The 25422-nt window shown below is 37.8% G+C and overlaps 1 protein-coding gene across 1 annotated transcript in view; it reads left to right on the top strand.

The window, feature by feature from the left end:
• Window positions 1-22325, top strand: part of LOC128527603 (NACHT, LRR and PYD domains-containing protein 12-like) — a 35667-nt gene extending 13342 nt beyond the window's left edge. The window contains exons 10-14 of the mRNA XM_053500069.1: window positions 417-584; window positions 1004-1177; window positions 18487-18657; window positions 21450-21611; window positions 22054-22325. Coding sequence (XP_053356044.1) covers window positions 417-584; window positions 1004-1177; window positions 18487-18657; window positions 21450-21611; window positions 22054-22129 — 751 coding nt within the window. The 3' untranslated portion in view covers window positions 22130-22325. The remainder of the gene's footprint in view (window positions 1-416; window positions 585-1003; window positions 1178-18486; window positions 18658-21449; window positions 21612-22053) is intronic.
• Window positions 22326-25422: the final 3097 nt, after the last annotated feature.

The following is a 25422-nucleotide window of genomic DNA, read 5'->3' as shown; positions in this document are numbered from 1 at the left end:
GTCCACACAGAACATTGGAGAGTCTGTACAAAGACTTTGCTTTTGTCAAGTATTCCTTTAGTTCATTGATGTAAATCTTCATAACACACTGTATTTCTGCAGCGCTACAGCTCTGTGTTTTGGCTCAGTTTGCACCTCACATCTACCAAAAAGCCCTAAACCCCAAAACACACAGCATGTTAGTCACAGCATTCTCACTTTGTTTGGAAGTGGACTGAGATCACGTCGCTCAAATGTTCATGAACTTGAGTGTGATTGCTGTGTTCTTATCTGTCTAAAGAACCACAACCAGGGGTAAAATATAGTAGGGTTAGATTAAATCTTAATAATTGTTCCATATGTGAAGCACCAAAATGAACCAAAATATAATAAAAGACATCCCCTTTACCCCTTATATTGACTTACTTTTGTTCCAGATTTTCAGACTGCAGTATAACAGAGGAAGGATACACTGCTCTGGCTGAAGCTCTGAAATCATCTCACCTGATAGAGCTGGATCTCAGAGGGAACGACCCTGGAGACTCAGGAGTGAAGCTGCTCACTGATTTACTACAGGATCCAGACTGTACACTGAACACACTGAGGTGAGGAAAACAATGAACAAACAAACAAATGATTAACTCACTAAATCAATAAATAAATAATCTAGATGCTCACTGAAAATGATTTAATTCTCCTGAATGATTTAATTACAATTATTCAGTGGCACTATATCACATTGTAATGTTAAAGGGTCTTCTGAATATCTAGGAAAAAGTTCTGAATAGAGTTTTGTGTTGAATAAACCTAAACAGTAACACTACAGACTCTTATTAACTAATTATTAAATGAATAATAATTTATTAAGAAATGATGGTTAGTGTGCAGTAATTCTGTAGCTGATACAGCCGGATACAGATACACATTAAAATCAGAAACTGAATCACAGCTAAAGCACATAACCATCAGTTCCTTGTTGTTTCCATACACAGTTATTAATGTGCTGATGTTATTTACTCTACAGGTTGTTAAAAAGTGCTGATGCAGAGGAAGCCTGCAAGTGTCTCACTAACATTGTGGGTAAAAACCCGTTACTGCACAAGGAGCTGGATCTGTGGTACAGAACAACTAAAGACATTAAAGTGAATCAGCTCTCGGCTTTGCTGCAGGATCCACATTACAGACTGCAGAAACTCATGTAAGACACAACTCTACATGTGGGGATCGAACCGAGTGTAAACAGTTAAACAGTCCAACAGCAAAGTCAAACATCTGATATTAAAAATGAGACATGACCTTCAAATCATGAGATCTCTCAGCCTGCAGCACTGTCTGGGCAAACCTCAAGAGAGACATCAGGTCTGAAAAATGCAACTACAAACCTCAGATAGAAGAGGACATTAATAGTAACACAAATCCATGTAGGATGTGACAAAGCATCCAGACCATCACAGATTACAAAAGGAAAAATCACACAGTCTACAGCAACTAACAACACTGGAAACCAGGTGGAGGATCTTAACAACTTCTTGCTTTGACAAAGACAATAATCAACCTCCAGCCAGTTTTGACCTGTCTGACACTTTAGAGACTGTTGTTTTAAGGAACTCATAGGGTGTGACGGCCCTCTGTAGCATCAACATATAGTGCTTTTAAAAATCGTCATTGTCGCAAAGCAGCTTTACACAATCCGAAATTATGGAAATGTGTGTTAAATGTGAAAAATGTGTATGAATCAAAATGATTAGATCGTCCCAACATTCGTTCATCGACAATCTAAAAATGTGAGATTACTCCTATCTCTATCAAAATGTAGGAGAGCTCTGGAGGTCCTAACTGGTTAGTAGTAGTGAGGAAATGTTGTTTAGGCAGAGACACGTGCGGAGGAGAGACTTTTTGGTAACACAGAGAGACAGAGAGGACATAAATGATCCCTTTGGATGAACAAGGAATACTTTTTTTAGTAACACATCACATGCGTTCTGTAACTGGTTCTTTAACACATTTGGTATTCTGTCACCACAGGTGAATACTACTTTACATTTTTTTTGTAACAGTGATGATTTGGGTTTGGCACAGGCGACGATGTGGGAAATAATAAATCAAACTTTGCTCTTACAGCACCACAGATCATGTGCAGATTCCTACATTTCCCTCACATTATCCTGCTTTGATCACAAATTAGAATCAGGGCACTAACAAGGTAACTGACCCACACGCTGACGTGAAAAATGTGACGTATAAACTAGTAATAGAAAACTGATTTTTCTCACCAGCATTCTGGTTTAGTTTTTATTTTCCGCACCCACTGTGCTGCTCCTGGTGAGATTCTGCCCTGGACAGCTGCCCATGTCACCCCTACCTCAGTCTGCATCTGGTTATGTTTTCTGTGTTAGAGACGGACAATTCTCCATTGTGTATCCCAAGAGAAACTGATATGTTTTTTGCTGTCACCAAACGTAGTTATTACACATTTTTATGAGACACTGTTGGGGTAGGGGCAAACATAATGGGTTTCTTGGGGACGGGCACATTGTGGTGGATTTGAGGCATGAAGGGACTGTGCATGTGGACAGAGAGAGGTTGAAAATGTGTGTAAATACCCCTGATAGTTGGAAAGCACAGGTCTGGAGTCAGGTCAGGCCCAGCAGCTTTCTATATGTTGATGCTACAGAGGGCCGTCACACCCTATGAGTTCCTTAAAACAACAGTCTCTAAAGTGTCAGACAGGTCAAAACTGGCTGAAGGTTGATTATTGTCTTTGTCAAAGCAAGAAGTTGTTAAGATCCTCCACCTGGTTTCCAGTGTTGTTAGTTGGTGTAGACTGTGTGTGATTTTTCCTTTTGTAATCTGTGATGGTCTGGATGCTTTGTCACATCCTTCATGGATTTGTGTTACTATTAATGTCCTCTTCTATCTGAGGTTTGTAGTTGCATTTTTCAGACCTGATGTCTCTCTTGAGGTTTGCGCAGACAGTGCTGCAGGCTGAGAGATCTCATGATTTGAAGGTCATGTCTCATATTTATAATCAGATGTTTGACTTCGCTGTTCGTCCATGGATCCTCATTTGGGTCACTCAGATGCTTTTGCTAACGATGACATTTTCAGCACAGTGGTTAATGTAAGACAATGAAGTGTCCACCTCCATGACTGTCTCATGGACGATTATATTTCATTCTGTATGTTCAAAGCATAAGTTGTAGTGCTAGCTTAGCGTTATCATGTGGCAGCATGTATAATGCCATGACAACAGTGACTGTATGTTCCCTAGGTGAGTGAAACGTTCAGAAATGAAGCATTAAATATTCCAAGTATGGAGAGCAGAATGTACGAGTGTGTTCATGTTGGTGCATCATGTTTTATTAATGTAAACACAGAGCTCTGTCGGCACGATGAAGTGAGCGGCCTGCTGGCTCCACTGTGGTATTCAGTATGTTGTGGTTCAGCCGTGTCTCCATAAAAATCTAAATACAGCCTCGTTTATGGTCCTCTGTGTAGCGATGGTCAGTCTGAGCTTTTGTTAGCGACTGATATTACTTTATTTATTTATTTATTTATTTATTTATTCATGCCCAGAAAGTGTATTAACCCAGTAATCCAGAATGACTAAGTACTTTCCTCTCTCTCTCTCTCTCTCTCTCCTGCAGAGTCTGTAATTAAAATCACGTTTAGTAATTAATAAATTGTACAGTTGAGTTTTGTATTATAACCCTAATGGTTATGTTTTTTAGTTCTCACCCAGTCATATGAGTCTGGTAAAAACAGAAGAATGTGTGTATGAAGAGCACAAACCACAGTTTAATATAGTAGTTTATAATACTACTTTAGTCATTTCTATATCTTTCCTTTCTCTGTTGGACTAAACAGTATTTTCTCTCTGCAGACTGTTTAAGAGTGTAAGTGTGAAATCCTGCACTGATGTGGTTTCAGCTCTCTGTACAAATCCATCACACATCAGAGAGCTGAATCTGAGTTGGTGTGAACTAGGAGACTCAGGAGTGGAAAAGCTCTGTGATCTACTGAAGAAACACGAGTGTAAACTGGAGACACTGAGGTGAGTAACTCAGTGATGTGATGAAACAGCTTTAATAACATGCAGTAACAATTACAAAGCTCTCGCCAGCACTAACAAGTAATGTCTAACTAACATGTCTAACCTGCTGTTTAGATCTGATTTATTATCAGTAATAAAGAGTAAATAAGGATTTATTTGAGGAGGATGTGGGATTAGGAACAAGTAGTGAGAGGTAGACACTCACTAAAGGACACCAAAAAAACATCCACACTGGACGTCTCATGACCGGACGAATTTGTTATGTGTTAGATCTTAAGATGTCCACAGAGAGACATATTTTCCATGGACAGATCAGAACCTCACAAGGACATTTAGATTACATTCAGAATTAGTTAGAAAGACATTTATTTCTAGATGTATATTGGACATTCAGGTTAGAATTTCTTTTTGTCCTGTGTAGGGCAATTTTTGAATTGTAGCTATCAGTAATTTAGAGAACTCTTAATGTGGACATTACATTTATACATAAACACCAATATTTACTAAATAATGACAAATGCATTTATTTTAAGCATTGCTGTTCCAACATTCATGACCAATTACTTTAAACAGGTTCAGAGCTATTTAAAGTGGTACACACATCTTGAGCAAATAAACACAATTTAAAAATAAAATAATAAAAAAATATATATAATAAATATAATAGTACATTACTAAATCCTACAGATGTCGCCTATAAAAACGCACGTTTCGAGAAAAGGGATCCTGCGAATTGCCTCGGCTGCGCGCGGCAAGCTGTGAAAATGCCCTTCATTACCTGTAGGGGGCAGTCGTGTTTCAGTCTGAAGTATTGCGTGTCTAATGAAGCCGAAAATGTGTTATGTCTCTTTGGCGCCCGTTGACATCAAGCGACAGAGCTCATAAACGTGTCGAGTTCAAACTGTAAATACTGATATGTATTTATTCTTCATTTTCAAAAGTATAAAATCCAACTATTAAGTCTGATTTAATTGCTATCATTAATCATTTTAAATTGTATAATCTATTTTAGGCAGAGGCGTCCACTCTGTTTTCTTAATTTATCTAAACCCCCTACAGTATTTGCCAACAGCGCACACAGTTTGATAAATTCACACCTATCGTGAATAAGAGGTGAGAAGAAATTCCGCAGAATCTTCTGACACAGTGCTTGCTCTGAAGGACTATACAGTGGTTACTTAATCGGAATGTAGGTTCTACCGTCGCGGCGCTCGGCGGTAGCATTTGGCCTTGTGCGTTTGCTGGCTTTTACCGTTGAGTGGCGCTATATAACTACAGACTGACGCCTCATGCCTTAGTTCATTCTCTGCTGGATTAATGAGACACGGAGTTTTAGAACTGCACGTAGTAGCGGATAAAATCAAGTGAAACATTGTAGTTAAACAAATTTATAATCACAGAACTAAAATTACAGTACAAATGTAGAATTCAAATTAAATAAAATCTTATTAGGATCAAATTTACACAAAATAAATGTTAACACAGTGAGCCTTTAGATCTTATCACGTGTAATTAGAGAAGACGCGTGTAGGGTTTTGTGTCGTCTTATATCTTGTGTTCTTTAAATTTGTAATAGATTTATTAACTGAAATAAATGACCATAAAATTATAACATTGTCAGGACGTTCTACTGCGTCAGCTGATATCGGTCATTCAGCCCGCTTGTGTTTTTGCGTTATTATAAGAATGAAATGCAGTAGACTGTTATGACCTGTAACGGATTCGACCCATGTTGCACGGGCGGCACCATAAAGCACGGACACGAGGCGAGGTCTTACGGGAAAAAGGCAAATTTATTTAGGTAAAATGGGAAAGGAAAGTGTTGAAGGAGGGAGAATGGAAAGAAAGGGATAAAGGTTGTGCATGTGCAGTTCCGTAGGCAGTGCCACACTGGCATGCGGGCACACAGCTGACGATAAGTGTTGGTGCGCGGAGTGGCAGAACTGAGCACGCGGAGGCAGCGCTCCTGCACGCTCCCTCGTGACGGCGCTTCTCCCGCTGTCGATGGCCGGCGCGTGTCCTCGCTGACGCAAAAACTTAACACAAACGTCCTCGCAGCCTTTTCCTCTTCGGCAGCGGGGCTGGGAAGGCGGGCACGGTGCGGGAGTGAAGATGCAGCGGGAGTGAAGATGCAGTGGGAGCTCGCGCTGTCCTTAGCGCGGGGATCAATGGGCGGAATTCTAGTGTCCTTGTTTAAAGTCCCTGGGGCGCGTCACATCGCCCCACTGACATGCTACTTTTATATTCTCCATTACATCACGTACTTCTCAGACCTCGGACAAAACTCCGCGCCTTGCTTTTATAATGCAGAGCAAGCCCGAGATCATATTAACGTTAATTATCGGTACGTTACCCAAACGACTCAGTTCAGATGTAAGTAAATGGATAGAAAGTAAATGGCTGTGCTGTTTTGGGGAGGGACGTGCTAATGATTTGGTCGGCTCTGTGTGTGTGTAAGAGAGAGGGGTGTTGCGGTCGTTAATTATTAGGTGAAACAAAGGCTCAGCTGAAAAATGTTAGGCACATCTGTCACTTAACCCCCAATAAAAGGTATTTGAGTGTTATGATAGTTGTAATATAACAGATGCGCACTGAATACCAAACCTAAACCAGGCATGAAGATTAATAAAACAAGATAGCCCCCATACCCATTTTTAAAAAATAAAAATACCAAAGAATATTATTGTGTATAGAGTGATTAAAAACAATGCAATTTACGCTATTTTAAGGAAAATCTCAATTTCTTCCATTCCAAGGATTAAAAAGGTAACAATGTCAACTTTAGAATCTAGAATCTAGAAGATTAAAATTACACAAATTTAAATCACTGAAAGTCAGCCTCAGATTTAAGAGGTTTTTAAAGTGTGGAGAGGTGCATTTCAGTTTCTCTGAATGTATAGGTGAGAACAGCTGATTCACACCTGGGGAGGGTGGATAATTTGTATTTAAATGTTGTCTGGCATTGTAAAGCACTATAGTGACACTAAAAGAACAACAACCCAGGATTTATAGGAATAAGATGCCCTGATTATACTGCATAAATATTATTTAGCACAAAAAAATTCCTCGCGCTCGGGAAAACTATAAGTATAAAATACTTGGGGTTTGTTGGGTTACAGTGGATTTTACTACGCAGTGTGAGTGCAACGGCCATCCGTCTGCTCGCGCTGACTCTGCTCTCCGCGGATGGCCGGACCGGCCCCTCCCACCTCTCGCTCCTTTGAAGTCCCTGGGGCGCGTTCCATTTGCCCCGCTTGCATGCCGCACTTCCGCGTTGTTGCACGCGCGTTGCATACACAGCGCGTAGTAAAATCCACTGTAGCCCAACAAACCCCGAGTATTTTATAGCGCGGGGTGCAAGCCCTGGATCATTAGCAATGATAGCTCACCAGTCGTGCGTAATTACATGGTCCTGCTGCTTCGCATGTCTGAAGGAGAGGCCGCCTAACTAGTGAGCGAGGAGCGATATTGATTTGGGCGCACGCCGTGACAGGCTGAAAAAACTGTTGTCAGATTAATGTGCAAAAACTATATAATAAAACTATATAAGGCTACATGGCCTTTATAAGACTCAACTTTTATTTAATCGCACTCACAATAACGAAAAAATGTAATGCTTTTGTAAATGTTTGAAAGCAAATAAGGTGCGCGGTTCTGTATTGTTTTTGGCAAACTTGAGCGCGTCAGAAAATTAACGCAAACATTTTTTTTTTAAATGGTCAGAGTCAGTCTGCTTGCTGTTTTCCCGACGCATTCATAATCATTAGTCTACTTCTGCCGGTGCGCTCTGAAAAACTTCATGAGTGCTGATTTAGACTACATAGGAAATTAAAGAGGAGGATTACGATGCCGAATAGAAGCCCTAAGCCCAAACCTCATTTAAATTAAATTAACAAATATTATAAGTAAAGAACAATAGCCCACGTTTAGAAACCGTTTATAAATTCTTTCCGACATGAGTTGGGCCGGTGCTATGCGCAGAGCGCCGGGAGATTTCCTGAAGCTCCCAAATCGCGGGGCATTTTTTCTAAATAGACGCTATCTTTAATAACTGATGGAGGTTTTGAGCTGTATACACACGCATTCCTGCCTAAACAACTCTTAAAACTACACCTGTGACACAATAACAGTAATATTTCGAACATTTTGCAGGCTGATATTTGGAGAAACGAAAGAATAATGAATAAACCAGTATATTTGTAAACTACATCTCATATGAGCCAACAGGAGTAACCCAACAATGTTTTTAAAGTACCTGAAATAATCCAGAACTTAAATAACAATAAACAGATACAGAGATACGTTATATAACAGTCACTATTGTATTTACTGCAACGAGCGAAAATGTCACTTTGCGCCACCTGGCGGCCATTTTACGAATGACTTTGAAATGCAACTGATTTATTTTGGCCGCTGACGTTTTTACACGGCGGTGAGCGCAACGGTAATAACCATTCCAATTGAGTAACTACTGTACTCGACAAGAATATAGAGAATAAGAATCATGTTTATAATAAGATAATTAATTAAATAATAAAATTATATCAAATAAGAACTTTATCTAAAAGCCAGACCGACCAAATTTCTCATTCACTGCTAAAGTAGTTAAATATGCTTATACTGTAGATACGTAGGTTACTTTTTAAAAGTACAATCGCAAGTAAATTACAAACTGCATGTAATGTTGTAAAATATAAATGAAACAGTTTTAAATACAAATATATGATATGGTAGTATATAAAATGAAAAAGCTCAACGAGTGCTCAAATGTAAAGCAAACGCAATTATTAATTTATTGTGTATATTTGACTTCATTCAGCCGTTTAAGTTATATGAAAAATAACGTTTTTACCAGCCCACTATTATTTTATGTTCAAATTTAAAGATGCCGCCCGTTTGTGACGAAAACAAAGAATACAAAAGTGTATAATCTTTAATAAAGTTAGCCTAATACAATATTGTTTCCAATGCTGAAGCAAACATGATTTTGTTTTAGTCTATTCGCTGAATACAACGCGACAGCGCGCTCCGAGGTGACACCCAGAACCCCCAGTTACTGTAATCCCTCTTCTCACCTTTCATTTATGATAGGTGTGAAGTTATCAAACCGGTTTCGCTTATGGGGGATTTCACAGAATTAAGGAGTTTAAAATGATTTACCAAGACCGAGAAGACGTCTCTGCCTAAAATGTATTTCGCCAGCAAAACTTAAAAATATTCTACAGTAGGTGGACAACCAGAATGGTTATTACCGTCGCGCTCACCGCTGTGGGAAAACGTCAGCTCCCGAAATAAATCAATTGCATTTTAAAGTCATTCATGAAATGACCGCCAGGTGGCGCAAAGTGACATTTTTCACTCTACGCAGTTTTAAATATAATTAAGTCATAAAAAAAGTTTTAACAATATGTTGTATCGAAGAAATTGATCGATTGTAATTTTCACATCTGGGAACTTTATACAACAAAAATGAAAAATCTGAACCAGAGATATTGATATTTATTGTATGATAATGAGTCAAAAAAACAAACATTAGTTAAATGTTGTTTGGACAGAAAATCAAGTTCACTAGCTGATAATTTTATTTGTACAAAGAATGAACTGTTATATAGCCTATCTCTGTTTGTATCTGTTTATTGTTATTTTAAAAAATTAATTCAAAAATACATTAAACTTTAAATATAGAAATAACTGGTAAAATAGACTTTCAGAATAAAACATTACAATAACACAAAAAAGACGCACTAAGAATGCTGTGGTGTTTCTGTAAACACATCGTTGGGTGGTTTATGCTGGGTCAAAATTCTGGGTTATTTCGGGTACTTTAAACACATTGTTGTGTTGCTCATGTTGGATCAAATGAGATGTAGTGAGTCATTTACAAATGAACACCTGGTTGGGTTATTTTGACCCAACAACTGGTTTATTCTTTATTCTCTGTTTTCTCCAAACGGCAGCCTGCAAAATGTTTGAAATATTACTCTTATTGTGTACAAGTGTAGTAAATCTCCCGGCGCTCTGCGCATAACACCGGCCCAACGCAGCCTCGGAAAGAATTTCTAAATTGGGCTATTGTTGTTTACTTACAGTATTTGTTAATTTAATTTAAATGGGGTTTGGGCTCGGGGTTTGGTATCTGTAACGGGTTCGAGCCTATTTGCACGGGTGGCACCATGAAGCACGGACACGAGGCGAGGTCTTACGGGAAAAGGGATAATTTATTTAGGTAAAATAGGGAAGGAAAGGATTAAAAGAGGGAGGACGGAAAGAATGGGGAAGAGATGAAGTGCACATGTAGGTCCGGCTGGCATGCAGGCACACAGCTCGTGACAGGTGGCGGTGGGCAGAGTGGCAGAACGGAGCACGCAGAGGCAGCACGCCTGCACGGTGTGAAGGCGCCGCGGGAGCGCGAAGTTTAAAGGGCGGAATTCCAGTGTCCTGTTTAAAGTCCCTGGGCCGCGTCACATCGCCCCGCTCGCATGCCACTCTGTCCTGCTCCACCGCATCACATACTTACCGGACTCAACTCCGCGCCTTGCTTTTATAATGCGGAGCTCGAGATCCTAACGTTAATTATTGCCTGCCGGCCCGAATAGGCGGCTCCGTCCCTTTACATACCTGCCGCCTATCTAGGGAGCCTACGGAGTGAGCGGGGAGAAATAGTAGATTTGGGCGCATGCCCATCACAGGCGCACGCCGTGACATATTGTGATCCTCGTCTTTAACCCCCTACGTAGTCTTATCAGCGCTCAGCTGCAGGCATAATGTAAAAAAATGTGTTGGGGGAAAAACAGCAAGGAGACTGACTCTGACCATTTTAATAATTCACTTATACACAGAGTTTCGGTTTATTTTCTGACGCGCTCAAGTTCACTGAAAACGATACAGAATAGCGTTTGCTTTAATTATTTTACAAAATCATTAAGTTTTTTCGTCATTGTGACGCCTAAAAATAGATGCAGGATTATTTTATATAGTCTAAATAAAACTGCTTTTCTAAACGTGGGCTATTGTTGTTTGTCTCCTCTTCTTTAATTCCCTACAAAGTCTAATCAGCGCTCACCCGCACACATAAAGTTTTCTCGAGCGCTGAGGAATTTTGTTGTAATATTTAATAATATTTATGCCGTATAATCAGGGGCTCTTATTCCTATTTGTCCTGTGATGTTGTTCTTTTAGTGTCACTGTGTGTGCTTTACAATGGCAGGCAACATTAAAATACAAATTATTTACCCTCCCCAGGTGTCAATCAGCTGTTCTCACCTATACATTCAGATAAATGAAATGCACCCCTCCCCACTTTAAGACCTGGATTTTGAAGACCTGCAGTGATTCAGGCCTCTTTTTAAATTTCTGCCAATTCAATCTTCTGGATTATAGATTCTAAAATTGACATTATTACTGTTTTACTGGAATAGAAGAAATTAAGATTTTCCTTATCATAACATAAATTGTATTGGTTGTATTCACTCTATACACAATCATTTTCTTTGGTATTTTTATAAAACATTGAAAGTTGATATTTTATAAAAAATGAAAAATAGCATAATAATCACGGGTTGTGTATAGAGTGATTAAAAACAATACAAGGCATGTTATGATGAGGAAACTTTTTATCTCTTCTATTCCAGCGATTAAAAAACAGTAACGCTGTCAATTTTAGAATTTGCAGGAGCTGAGTGGTCCGAGCACAACCTCTCACAGGCGCGCTTTTCTCTGAATTGTTCACGGGGGTGGGGCTAAGAAACACACATCTCGGTTTATTTATTTTACCACCTTTTATTTGGGGTAAAGTGACTGATGTGCCTAACTTTTTTTCAGCAGAGCTTCTGTTTCACTGAATAATTCACGACTTTTCATGAGTATGTAAGACCTCTTGATACCTCTCTCTCTCTCTCTCTCACACACACACACACACACACACACACACACACACACACACACACACACACAGCAGACCAAATCGTCATTAGCACGTCCCTCCCCCAAACAGCACAGCATTTATTTACATCTAAACTGAGTCGTTTACATAAATCACTGATCAATAGCTCATGATACATACATTTAAACAATTTATTCATACAGATGTACCTGTATTACATGGAAAGTTACAGGCTTTTTACTGAATGATTTACTCCGATAAAGAGCCGTATAAGAACTGTGGCAGCTGGCACACCTAAAAATAAATGCAGGATTATTTTTTATATGAAGTTTTCCAGAGCGCACCGGCAGAAGTAGAGTAATGATTATGAATGCGTCGGGAAAAACAGCAATGAAACTCACTCTGACCATTTTAATAATTCAGTGATAAATTAGTGATTTCTTTGGTTTCGGTTGTGCTGAATGTGATTATGTTATCTTGTCGTCTCCGCACCAGTAAACGCGCCTACAATTCACTTTTCATACGAATTACATAATCTAATAATTTGTTTTTTATTAGTTTATATAAAGGGAGATATTTCTCTTTCTATAAGTATATATTTTTCACGTCTGTGAGGCGAGTATACACAGAGTTTTAGTTCATTTTCTGACGCGCTCAAGTTCACCAAAAACAAAGTTTTTTCGTCATTGTGAGTGCAACTAAATAAAAGTAGAGTCTTATAAAGGCTATGTAGCTTATATAGTTTTACTACATAGTTTTTGCACATTAATCTGACAGTGTTTAAATTTTATAGTAGTTTAGTTTCATTAATTTCAGTTAATAAATCTACTACAAATTTAAAGAACACAATATATACGATAACAAGACTCTACACGCGTAGCTTTTCTAATTACACATAATAAAATCTAAAGGCTCAGTGTGTTAACGTTTACGTTGCTTAAATTCGATCCTAAAAATATTGATATTTTAATTATAAATTTGTACTGTAATGTTACTACTGTGATTATGAATTTGTTTAATTACAATGTTTCACTTGATTTTATCTGCAACTACGTGCGGCTCTAGACGAGCTGCGGCTCATTAATCCTGGAGAGAACGACCTGATGCCTGAGGCGTCAGTCTGTAGTTATATAGCGCCACTCAGCGGTAAAAGCCAGCAAACGCACAAACCCAAATGCTGTCGCCATACGCCGCGATGGTAAACGTAACATACCACTTGTCCACCTACTGTATATTTAATAAAACTGTATTGAAACAAAATTGTGCGTTTTCCTTATTAAATATCGCTTCCGGGACATTGTTGTCCAAACGTTGTATGTATGTGGAAAACAGTGAAACCTAAGCACAAACAGGACGAATAAAGGAATGTACGAAACATTAACACCTTTACCGTGTTCAAATGAATAAGGAGTTACTGCATTATGTTTCAAGACATCCTTAATTTAAATTTTTCTCCTAATTATATTGTTAGGGGGTGCGGTGTGGAGATCCGCACCAAGAGATGTTTTACTGATTATAAGAGCCCTGACGCAGGGATTTAGAGGGGGTCAGTAAAATAGGAGTTGTGAGCGAGGCCGGCTCTATGCAGGGGCAAGACATATTACACTGTTAGGCTACAGTATGGATTATTTGTTTATTTATTTGTTTAATTAATTAATAATTATTTCAATGTACATTTTTTCTTGTGGCAATAAAACAGATAATTTGTTAAATGAGAGTTAGGGTGTTTTTTTATTATTAAAATAATAATAATAATAATAATAATTGTAAAGATATGTATGAAAATGAATGCACTTTGGTACAGTCTATTATGAGTTGCAAAAAATGACAAATAAATCAACAAAATTCAATAACTTTTTGGCTATAGAAATTTAGCATTTAGAAAATGTAAAACTAACTGTACTATAATGCACTCTATTCTCACTAATAACTACAACCCTTCCCGTTGCAATATTCAGTTTGATATTAATTCAGTTAATTTTTTTATTCATTTTTTGAAAAAAAAAATGAAATCAAACTGAAACTGATAGAGTGGATTATAGTACAACTGGTTTTACATGTCTAAACCACATAACGAAAAAGCTATTGAATTGTTTTTTATTGTTATGCTCTCCCTCTCTCTCACACACACACGGCAGATCAAATCGTCATTATCACGTGCCTCCCCCAAACAACGGAGCCATTTACTTTCTTTCTATTTACTTACATCTGAACTGAGTCGTTTACATAAATCACTGATCAATAGCTCATCATATCAATTTATTCATACAGATGTTCCTGTTTTACATGGAAATTTACAGGCTTATTACTGAATGATTTAGTCTGACAGAGCCATAAGAACAGTGGCAGCTGAAACACCTAAAACAGATAACAGATTAGGCGTGCGCCCAAATCTACTATCGCTACTCGCTCACTCCGTAGGCTCCCTGAAAAGGCGGCAAATAGATGGAGCCGCCTATTCGTGCCGGCAGGCGATAATTAACATTAATATGATCTCGGGCTTGCTCCGCATTATAAAAGCAAGGTGCGGAGTTTAGTCCGAGGTCCGGGAAGTACGTGATGTGGTGGAGAATAGGGCGGTGGAATGTGGGTGGCATGTGAGTGAGGCGATGTGACGCGCCCCAGGGACTTGAAACAAGGACACTGGAATTCCGCCCTTTGATCCCCGCGCTAAGGACAGCGCGAGAAAAAGCTGCAAGATCTCCCGCGGCATCTTCACTCCCGCACCGTGCCTGCCTTCGCAGCCCCGCTGCCGAAGAGGAAAAGGCTGCGAGGACATTTGCATTAACTTTTTGCGTCAGCGAGGACTCGCGCCGGCCATCGACAGCGGGAGAAGCGCCGTCACGGAGGAGCGTGCAGGAGTGCTGCCTCCGCGTGCTCAGTTCTGCCACTCCGCCCACCGCCACTTATCGTCAGCTGTGTGCCGCATGCCAGTGTGGCACAGCCCGTGGAACTGCACATGCACAACCTTTATCTCTTTCACTTTTTTTTCATTCTCCCTCCTTCAACCCTTTCCTTCCCCATTTTACCTAAATAAATTACCCTTTTCCCGTAAGACCTTGCCTCGTGTCCGTGCTTTATGGTGCCGCCCGTGCAACATGGGTCGAACCCATTACAGATCATAACAGCCTACTGCATTTCATTCTTATAATAACGCAAAAACACAAGCGGGGTTAAATGACCAACATCAGCTGACGCAGTAGAACGTCCTGACAATGTTATAATTTTATGGTCATTTATTTCAGTTAATAAATCTACTACAAATATAAAGAACACAAGATATAAGATGACACAAAACCCTACATGCGTCTTTTCTAATTACACGTGATAAAATCTAAAGGCTCACTGTGTTAACATTTATTTTGTGTAAATTTGATCCTAATAAGATTGAATTTAATTTGAATTCTACATTTGTACTGTAATTTTAGTACTGTGATTATGAATTCGTTTAACTACAATGTGTCACTTGATTTTATCCGCTACTATGTGCGGCTCTAAGGGAGCACGGCTCATTAATTTTGCAGAGAATGAGGCGTCAGTCTGTAGTTATATAGCGCCACTCAATAGTATAAGCCAGCAAACGCACAAACCTAAATGCTGCCGCCGAGCGCCGCGTTGGTAGAATCAACATTCCGATTGAGTAACCACTGTATGTGCCTGTCTAGAACCGGCCCTGGCTGTGAGAGCTTATGACAGACACGGGAAGACATTTCCGTTTGGAGATAGCGTGGGATTATTAATTAAGAAACTTAAAAGGAAACCAAAAGAAAACTGAAAACACAAAATAACCAGAGCTCCGCCGTCTACGCGAGAACGGACGGGATTCTGGAAACTAAAACAAAAAACTAAAGATGCTCTCAGGGCTTATGCCCTTACCAAGGATTTATAGGAAGAGAGAGTAGAGTTTGTGCTTTGTGCACTTTAACCCGAGAGCGCGCGCTAAACTGATGCGTGTCGCTCTCCCTCACTTTCTCGCCGGTGTCTTAGACAGACAGAGGCTTGGGCTTTGCCTGTGTCTTCTTCAGCGCGCTTTGTCTTTGGCCCTGACACCTTTTACCAGTGCGACCGAATGATCACACGGAGTGTCGCGGTATCACGACCCGGCCCGTTCTGAACAGTTTATGCGCGGCTCTGCCCCTCGCGCATAAACCATATCCACAAATACTTCAACAACATACACTTATCATGAATTGCATTTTATATGAATGTTACATATGAGACGCGCGCACAAACACATACTTATATAATATATTCACATACAAACACATACTGTATACACATAAAAACATAATATATTCAGTAAATTTGTGAATTACACTCAAAGTAATTATGAAGTCTGATTTGATTGGTACCATTAAACATTTTATTTCTATTTATTCTATGTTTTGCTGGCGAAATACATTTTAGGCATATATATATATATTGTTCATTCATGTCTTCTGATGATGGCGACACATTTTTACGTTTTAAATAAGACATGTTGGCATATTCACGAATCAGGTCATTCGCGTAGTTAACACTATTAGATAGCCTACTATCAGGAAATTAAAATAATTTTAATACCATTTAAACCGAGGCATTGCCATGTCTTTCATTGTTTTGTCCCTGTTAAGACATTACAAAAACTATATAAGAAACTTTTAAAGCACGAATTTGGGCATCCCATTTCATCATTATGAAAATAATATGAAGCACATATACACACGTTCATTATGAAATATCTGTTGTAAAACAAAATAAAATTCATGTTTGCTTCAGCATTGGAAACAATATTTTTTTAGACTAACTAATTATAAACAATTCATCATTGTACTTGGTCTGGCTTTTAGATAAAGTCCTTCCATGCGCCATCTGGCTGATATTCATTGAAGCACAATACATTTATTTAAATTCCCGAATGTTGCTTGCGGCAAGTTGCGCGCCAAATTGCGGCATCTCGCGGGAAAACACACGCAGTCTTAATGGCGACATCTGTACTGAACTATTTTCTTTAGCAGATTACAAAATCTGAAAATGATCAATACCCAGTGGTGGATGAAGTACATGAATCCTGTACTTGAGTAAAAGCAGAGATCCCCTCGGTAAAATATTACTCCAGTAAAAGTCCTTCATTTACATTTCTACTTGTGAAAAAGTGAACAATTTCTCACCTTCAAATGTACCTGAGTATTAAATTTAAAAGTCCTGTGATTTATTATGGCTTTATTGTTATTTTATTACTTTTGTGATCAGACACTCGCTTAAATTACTTGTTGAAATGGCCTTTGTGTCACTCTGGGCACAGATCTGTTAATACAGTGTGTTCAGAAAGTCTCTCCACAGCGGACACGTACAGTAGTAGTAGTGTGTTGACGCGCTCTTGTTTGGCTCCACCAGTCTGTTGTACGTATCCGAGGAGTTCTTTCCTTTACATCGGCCGTGTATTTTTGTGTGAAAATGTTCACCATCGAAGAACGTGTTGTTGTAGTGGAGCGCGTTTTTAAAGCTGGAGATAAATACTCAGATTTAGTTTGTGGGAAATTTCAAGCAGCTTTTCCAGACACAAGAATACGACATCGCGACCCTGTGTGAGATTAAATAAATAAATACATGAGTGAGAATAATAATGAGTTTCATTAAACCAATATTTTCCCATAAACTTCTCTCTCTGGCCACAGTGGAGGGACTTTTTAAACGCACTGTATAAGGTCATAAAATATTCTGACACTGATGTCAATTAACGTTATCTTGAATAAGCCACATGCAGGTGAGTCATTTTTATTAGGGAGATCTGAGTGAAATACCAGTAAGGAAACTTTACTCTTAAGATTTAGTTTAAACTGAACATCTCTGCACATGGCTACCAGGATTCCTCTAAGTAAAACATTTCAAACTATTTAAACCAAATGATGCAGAATTTCACACCCCCGCAAGTTTCACCATTTCGTGAGCTGAATGGGCGGCACGTTGTCATGAAGAAGACACACTTCACTTTTGTTCACCCGGGTGCACCATTTTGGTTTTGACCCTCTAGTGGCATCATGTGGAACTACACTGTGGGTTTTTAAACAAGAAGAAATTTCCAGAAACATGATTTGGGCAAATATGGATTATATCACAGGAGTCGTAATAAAAATTAAGACATCAGTTGAAGACGTGTGGGTCACACCACGGCACCATGAGCTTACTCATCATCTTTTTACTTTATAATTAATAGTTTATTTTATGTTTCTAAGAGTGAAAATCCATCACATTAACAGTCATTAACTTTAAATTACTGTCTGTTTATAATTTTAAATATTAAAAATTATTAATCATTTAAAATGTTTTTTTTCTTTGTATAGAAATAATATTGAATTGAGACATCAAAATCACGTTTAGTATTTAATAAATTGTACAGTTGAGTTTTGTATTATAACCCTAATGGTTATGTTTTTTAGTTCCCACCCAGTCATATGAGTCTGGTAAAAACAGAAGAATGTGTGTATGAAGAGCACAAACCACAATTTAATATAGTAGTTTATAATACTACATTAGTCATTTCTATATCTTTCCTTTCTCTGTTGGACTAAACAGTATTTTCTCTCTGCAGACTGTGTGACAGTGTAAGTGTAAAATCCTGCACTGATGTGGTTTCAGCTCTCTGTACAAATCCATCACACATCAGAAAGCTGGATCTGAGTTGGTGTGAACTAGGAGACTCAGGAGTGGAGAAGCTCTGTGATCTACTGAAGAAACACGAGTGTAAACTGGAGACACTGTGGTGAGTCTGTCAAAAACAGAAGAATGTATATAAGATTGAAGAACACAAACCAGAGATTTAGAAATGTGTTTGTAATATTACTATTATTCTCTCTATATATTTATTACAATATTATAACTTCCAAACTATATAAACCTGACTGGTTATTAGATTTAAGGATTCTTATGTGATATGGATTTTTATAATGAGGGAGGGTGTGGCCTAAAGTTATTAACAGCCTCTAGCAAGGTGTGTATAACTATTAGACAGCTTCTTTACCTCAGGCAAAATGGGACAAAAAGGGATTTAATCAACACCAAAAAGTAAAACATTTAAAAATATGCCCAGAAGCACAAGGTGTCAAGACAAGTTAGAACTTTTTTCAGATGTTTTATAGACAGATGAATTGAGTATGATTTATGATGGACCAGATGGACGGGCCTGTGGCTGGATCACTAATGGACACACGGCACCACTTTAAGTCAGACACTAGTAAGGTGGAGGAAGGGGACTTGTACAGGCTGCTATTATTAAGGATGAGCTAGTTTAGACAAAGTTAAAATCAACTCCCAAACCTACACTCAAAAAAATAACTTGTTGAATGAACGTAATTAAATTATGGAAAGAATTTCCACCTGATTTAATGGCTTTCTTTCAGCATTAAGCAATTTTGTTGGCCCAACTTAATGTTTTTAGGTTCAGTCAAATTAATCTTATTAGGTTCATTTAACTTATTTACTACAGCTGCGTCCAACATAATTTAATACTGTTAACATAAATGAATAGCGTTGGTACAACACATTTTTCAGTTGTAAATTAAGTTGATCCAACTCAAGTAAATTTAAATTTCAAGCCCTGATCAACAGAATTCTGTGAAGGAAGGAAGCATAAGACAAACAGGATAAAACAGAGATTTTTATTTTACACCAGCAGCAACTTACAAATAAAGTCTCAATTTGAAAAGATGTACAAAACATAAAACACCACAAATAAGTATTAATCATAGAAAAAAACAATTTAACACCAACAAAAACGTTTTGTACTTTATAACTGTCCGTTATGACTTTTAAATATGACCGTTAGAGACGGTTGGTCAGGAAACTCCTGAAGTCAGATGCAGACAGGACACTTTCACTCACAAACTCCTGTGGAAAAATACAGAGATAGATTCAATTAAAATCCATGATACTTAATTTATCAAATGAACAATATTTATACTTTGTTTCTCTCGCTTCACAACTCATGAGAACAGACCGAAACCAGAACCGAACCGCAGATTAAGCACGCGCATATAACCCTCGGTATTTTAAGTGTGATTAAAAATACAAGAAATAGCTTAACCCAAAATAACGTGACTAAACATCGCTAAACAGAAGGTAACATTTATGTTCAGTATTTGGTTTCTATTTAGAAAGATGGGAATTAATTCCTGCTTACCTTTTCCACACGCGCGCCAAACGTTTGTCTTCTCAACACGCTGTGTTCTCTTCTCGCGATGTCTTCTCGCGCTATTTCCGGTTTTCATAGTGAGAAGATCTCTTTGGTTTATCTCAACATGATTAAATCTAATACATGTTAAGTTGTGGAATTTCATGTAAATACAACATAATTTATTCATGTTTATCTTGGAAACATGAAATTATTATGTACAAAACACATATTACATTTTAGTACATGTAACAGGTAGCCATGTTCATTTTTTTGAGTGTACTGCTAGTTTCTAGAAGACATTTTCTTTAAACAGTGGTACAGGAAGAAGTCGACATCATTTAAGTAGGACATTGCACAGAGCTCCATCACATGCATACAAGTACTCTATTGCTTGGCTGCCAGTAAAGGCCTCAAAGTCGACACAATAACCCCCCCCCCCCCTTCCTCACTTGACTTTTTTTATTTCCAGTTGTTTATTTGTTATAATTAATCTTAGGATTTAAAATCAATTTAAATCAAGTAAGATAGAAAAATTATTTAGTTTAGTTACTACACTAATAGTAGCCCAATAATTGTGCAAATTAAAATATCCCCTTGAGGCCAAAACTCTCTCATCCTTTGTTAATAAACATTCAGGTTTATTAATATTTTTAATTGACTGAGAGCAGTGTATTTTTCATCAATAAAATTGATACTTGGGAATATAACTTCTCTAATACAACGTCTAATAATTGACTAATTGTGCGCACACACATCTTTTACACAAAACTAAATATATATAATCCAGATTTTCTTGTATTTTAATGGAGTCTTGAGGAATAGTTCTCTAGGCTTTCTGAAGGACTTTTTGTCTTTCATTTTCAGTTCAGCCCCTGTACCCAAGCAGGTTCTGAGTTATTAAGCCACACAGTGACCTATGAATCATTCAAGCATAAAAAATGATAATCAGATGAACAGATGATCAGGCGGTGATTAGTTTACTGCTGATGCTGAATGCTGAGTGGTTTGAACAGAAGAAAGGAGAAAGGAGGTCGCTGCTGAAAATGTTACATAAACGTTTCATCATGGTGCTAGTTGGGTTTTGCAAATGCACTTGACAATACTGTTCTTGCAAGAACTGTTTCAAAACAGCTGACCTTCATGTCTTAATATAACAACTGTTGTTGCTGTTAATTACCTAATTTCATAATTTTATAGTTTTGGAATAAAAAAAAACAGTATTGCACTAGAATATAGAAAATAAATCACTAAACAAAGTAAATTAAACTATAAAGTGTGTCCAAACTTTTGACTGGTTCTGTACAGATATATATTACATGTGTGCCAACATCATTATTTATCCCTGTGAAGTAAATAATATATAACAATGTTTCTCTCTGCAGGTTAGGATATTGCAATATAACAGAGAGACACTGTGCTGCTCTGACTGCTGCACTAAAGTTAAACTCCTCACATCTGAAATATCTGAATCTGAGGGGGAATAAACTGGGAAATTCAGTCACACAACTCGAGGAATTACTGCAGCGTTCAGGAGGACGACTAGTGTAAGTAAACTTAACCCACAGACAGAGTAGTGCAGAATGTGTACTTTCTGTAGAATATAATGTAGCTGTAAGAGTGAAGTGAAAGAGGAATATAAATGCTCAAATCAGCAGCATGTTGGTGATCATACTGAGAGAAGCACATAGTATATACCTTTAGGAACTGAATTAAAACACAACAGTAATTTGTCACTTCATGATAATAACTATACAGTTCTGATTTAATAGAAGCGAACTTTCATCTGATCTGTTTCTGTTCTCCACAGAAATACCACTGCAGTTATAATCTCATCTTTCAAGTTTATTTTACTTTCATGCCATATTTCTTGTGTTTATAAAGTTTAATTAAATGTGATGTGTGTAATTTTAATGATATTTACAAAGAAAAAGAGACACAGGGTACAGATTTGAAAAAATGTTTTTTCTTTTTTTTTCATTTTTACAGACATGATAACTCCTTCAGAAGTGAAATGAAACATTCCTCAGATGGGAGAAAGGAAGCAGCGTGTACAGTAAGTTAGGAAGCAGTGTGGATCGTGATTAAACTCAGCAGAACCAGGACAGTAGTGGAACAGACCCTCAACAAACCCAGAATTCAGTCTTCAGGAGGTTTATATAAGATCACAGAACAGAATTGGAGTAATGAAACCAGTAACACCAGTAATAAACAGAGACTAGAGGCTAAACAGGGGCTACACAAGCTCTCCCACCTCCAGTCCATAAAAAACAAATAGTACTAGATAAACTTTAAAGAAACTCATCAATGCAGGACAGAAGAAGACAGAAGTGTCCTGTGTCCTGTATGTGACTGTCTCATTTCAGTAAATTTACTTCTGACTTTCTGAACAATGAAAAAGTTTGTTTTTGCTCATGTTCTGGTTTCTGGTGATTCTGGTCTTTTAACACTAAACCTCTTATTCAGTATGAACTGAAATAAACCTTTTAATAAAAAAGAAAACTAAAGAAGAGACTGAATCTGTTAATTTATAAATTATGTTTTATATTCAGTATCTATGTAAATTGTGCTCATAAGTTAAACCTTTATTTACTTTTCAAGACTTATGTTTTTATTAATTACATAAAGTCTGTGTTCTTCACTACACTGATAACACAGTTAGTAGCACCACAAATAGATGCTGCTCTAATTCTACCAATAAATTCAACTAAATAAAAATTACACTGAGAACATTTCATTAAACTCATTCCAAATATGTACACGGGCTTATGAGAAATGGACTGCTAATAAAAAAGGTGAAATTATTTTCCTAGATATTTAATTGATTTGCTAAATCACATGTTTTAGTACAATGCACAAACATAAATGTAACAATGCAGTGTAACTTCAAAACTTGCTTTATTAAACAGTACCTTTGAAAAACAAAAGCCACTTTCAATCACAAGATATTACTAAAATTAGTGGATGTAGCATAGCAAGTGGAATGACTAAACAAACTCAAGCTTCAGAATTAACTTTTAACTGAATAAACACAACATTCATATAACATTAGAACAAACTAAATGACTCAGAGAAATATAAAAGTATATAAAATATAAAAGTGAATATAATTTAAAGAAAAAAATCAATGTAGAATGAAGTCAACATGTAAGTATTCAAGAATGAACACCTGAAAAAAATTGTGTGATTACCACACTAAAAGCATGTTTTTGTCATGAATGAAGAGTGTAAGGAGTTTGTGTGCTATATCAGTGAATGAGTGGGTTCACTTATATGAAGTCCCACTCAAAGTCCATTAGCTTCTTAAGTAGACTGGCAACCCGAGTGTTTTTTTTTCTTGCGGGTGACCTTCCTTGTCCGCTTTGATAGGACATTTCCACCCTTGGTGCCTTTTTCAGGGTTTATACCAATGAAGCGCCTGAAAAACAAATGCGTACATTCAGATTTAGTGTGGGTAAAAGTTTACAAGAAACAAACAAGAATGAGAAGAGAAATTAATAAATGAATCTAAGCATCTAACCTCTGAATGAATTCCAATGTGCATGCAGCTTCCACCTGGTACAAAGGGCAAAGGGACATTTTGCAAACGGCTGCAGTTAATTTTGTTTAGACAGACTCTATGTTTCTTTCTGTCTATTGTTATTGTTATTATTGAAGAAAACAACACAAAAAACAGCTCAAGGGCTTGTAAAAATATTTTTATTTTTAACGGTGAAAATGTCAATTTTGGAGTCAGTGGTCCGAGCACAACGTAATAATCTTTGTATGATAAAATGACTCGTGGCATGAATCTACACGAGGTGTTTCAGTTTTAAATAATCATTTAACGCTGAACCCAAACAGCAAAAGAACATGATAACAATAATCTAAAGAAAAATAATCATCATGATTTTAGCTGTTTATGTCCAGCATTAAATAATTATTTAATTATTAATAATTAAAGCTGCTCACATCACGCGCGCTTTCACTTTAAAAAATTCAGTGTTTAATCAGCAAGTATATGTCGCCTCTCTTTAACAAAGCTGCTCGTGTCGGCTCATATTGGGAGCATTTTAATCAAAGGGGAGATGAAAAGTGAAAGTGTGCACCAACAACAAAGCACAATGAAATAAAATTATTTAATGATCAATAATTAAAGCTGCTCCTTTTAAAAAAATGCAGTGTTTAATTAAGTATACACTCACCTAAAGGATTATTAGGAACACCTGTTTAACTTCTTATTAATGCAGTTATCTAATCAACCAATCAAATGGCAGTTGCTTTAATGCATTTAGGGGTGTGGTCCTGGTCAAGACAATCTCTTGAACTCCAAACTGAATGTCAGAATGGGAAAGAAAGGTAATTTAAGCAATTTTGAGCATAGCATGGTTGTTGGTGCCAGACGGGCCGGTCTGAGTATTTCACAATCTGCTCAGTTACTGGGATTTTCATGCACAACCATTTCAAGGATTTACAAAGAATGGTGTGAAAAGGGAAAAACATCCAGTATGCGGCAGTCCTGTGAGTGAAAATGCCTTATTGATGCTAGAGGTCAGAGGAGAATGGGCTGACTAATTCAAGCTGATAGAAGAGCAACTTTGACTGAAATAACCACTCGTTACAACCGAGGTATGCAGCAAAGCATTTGTGAAGCCACAACACGCACAACCTTGAGGCGGATGGGCTACAACAGCAGAAGACCCAACCGGGTACCACTCATCTCCACTACAAATAGGAAAAAGAATTTGCACGAGCTCACCAAAATTAGACAGTTGAAGACTGGTGTTGTGGAACCGGCTAATATAATAAGTTGTCATATGTCCCAGCTTACTTTGGGAGATGTATTGCATGAAGCTAGATATGTTTCAGGGATGAAGGCTCAACGGAGACGCCGAGGTGCCGAGGCCCTACGAGGGAAGTTGCAGCAGAGGCCCCTCAACCGTTCAACAAACAATCATGCTGTATCACACGTAAAGAGGAAGCCGTTGACCTTTGCACGGCTGCAGTTACCAGCAACGTTCCTGTCACCTAATGATGAACTGTCTAGAGTCACGTTCACTCCTGTTGTAAAATGTATGTCAGTTTGGCAGGAAGCCAGCCCTGAGATAATAAAATATGTATTTTGATGTGTGCCTTAGGTCTAGTTAGAAGCAGTATAAGCTTAGTTTTGTGTGCCAGTATTTACCTTATAAGGTCAAGGCCTGCTAATTGGTTAGTAACATAAGGCTGTTAGAACATGAGTCACAGGACCAGGAAATAAGGGAGTTCTGTTGTACTCCAAAGTTGTTCCTTGGTACATGGGCAGTGTTAGCATGCGCTGTTAATTTAAGTTCACAAACCTTTGTGTTCTTTTATTTGCCATTGAACCCTTTGCTTAGT

The sequence above is a fragment of the Clarias gariepinus genome, chromosome 7, assembly GCF_024256425.1.
Source record: "Clarias gariepinus isolate MV-2021 ecotype Netherlands chromosome 7, CGAR_prim_01v2, whole genome shotgun sequence".
Lineage (NCBI taxonomy): Eukaryota > Metazoa > Chordata > Actinopteri > Siluriformes > Clariidae > Clarias > Clarias gariepinus.
The sequence above is the reverse complement of the archived record's forward strand: the minus strand, read 5'-3'. Positions and strand labels throughout refer to the sequence as shown.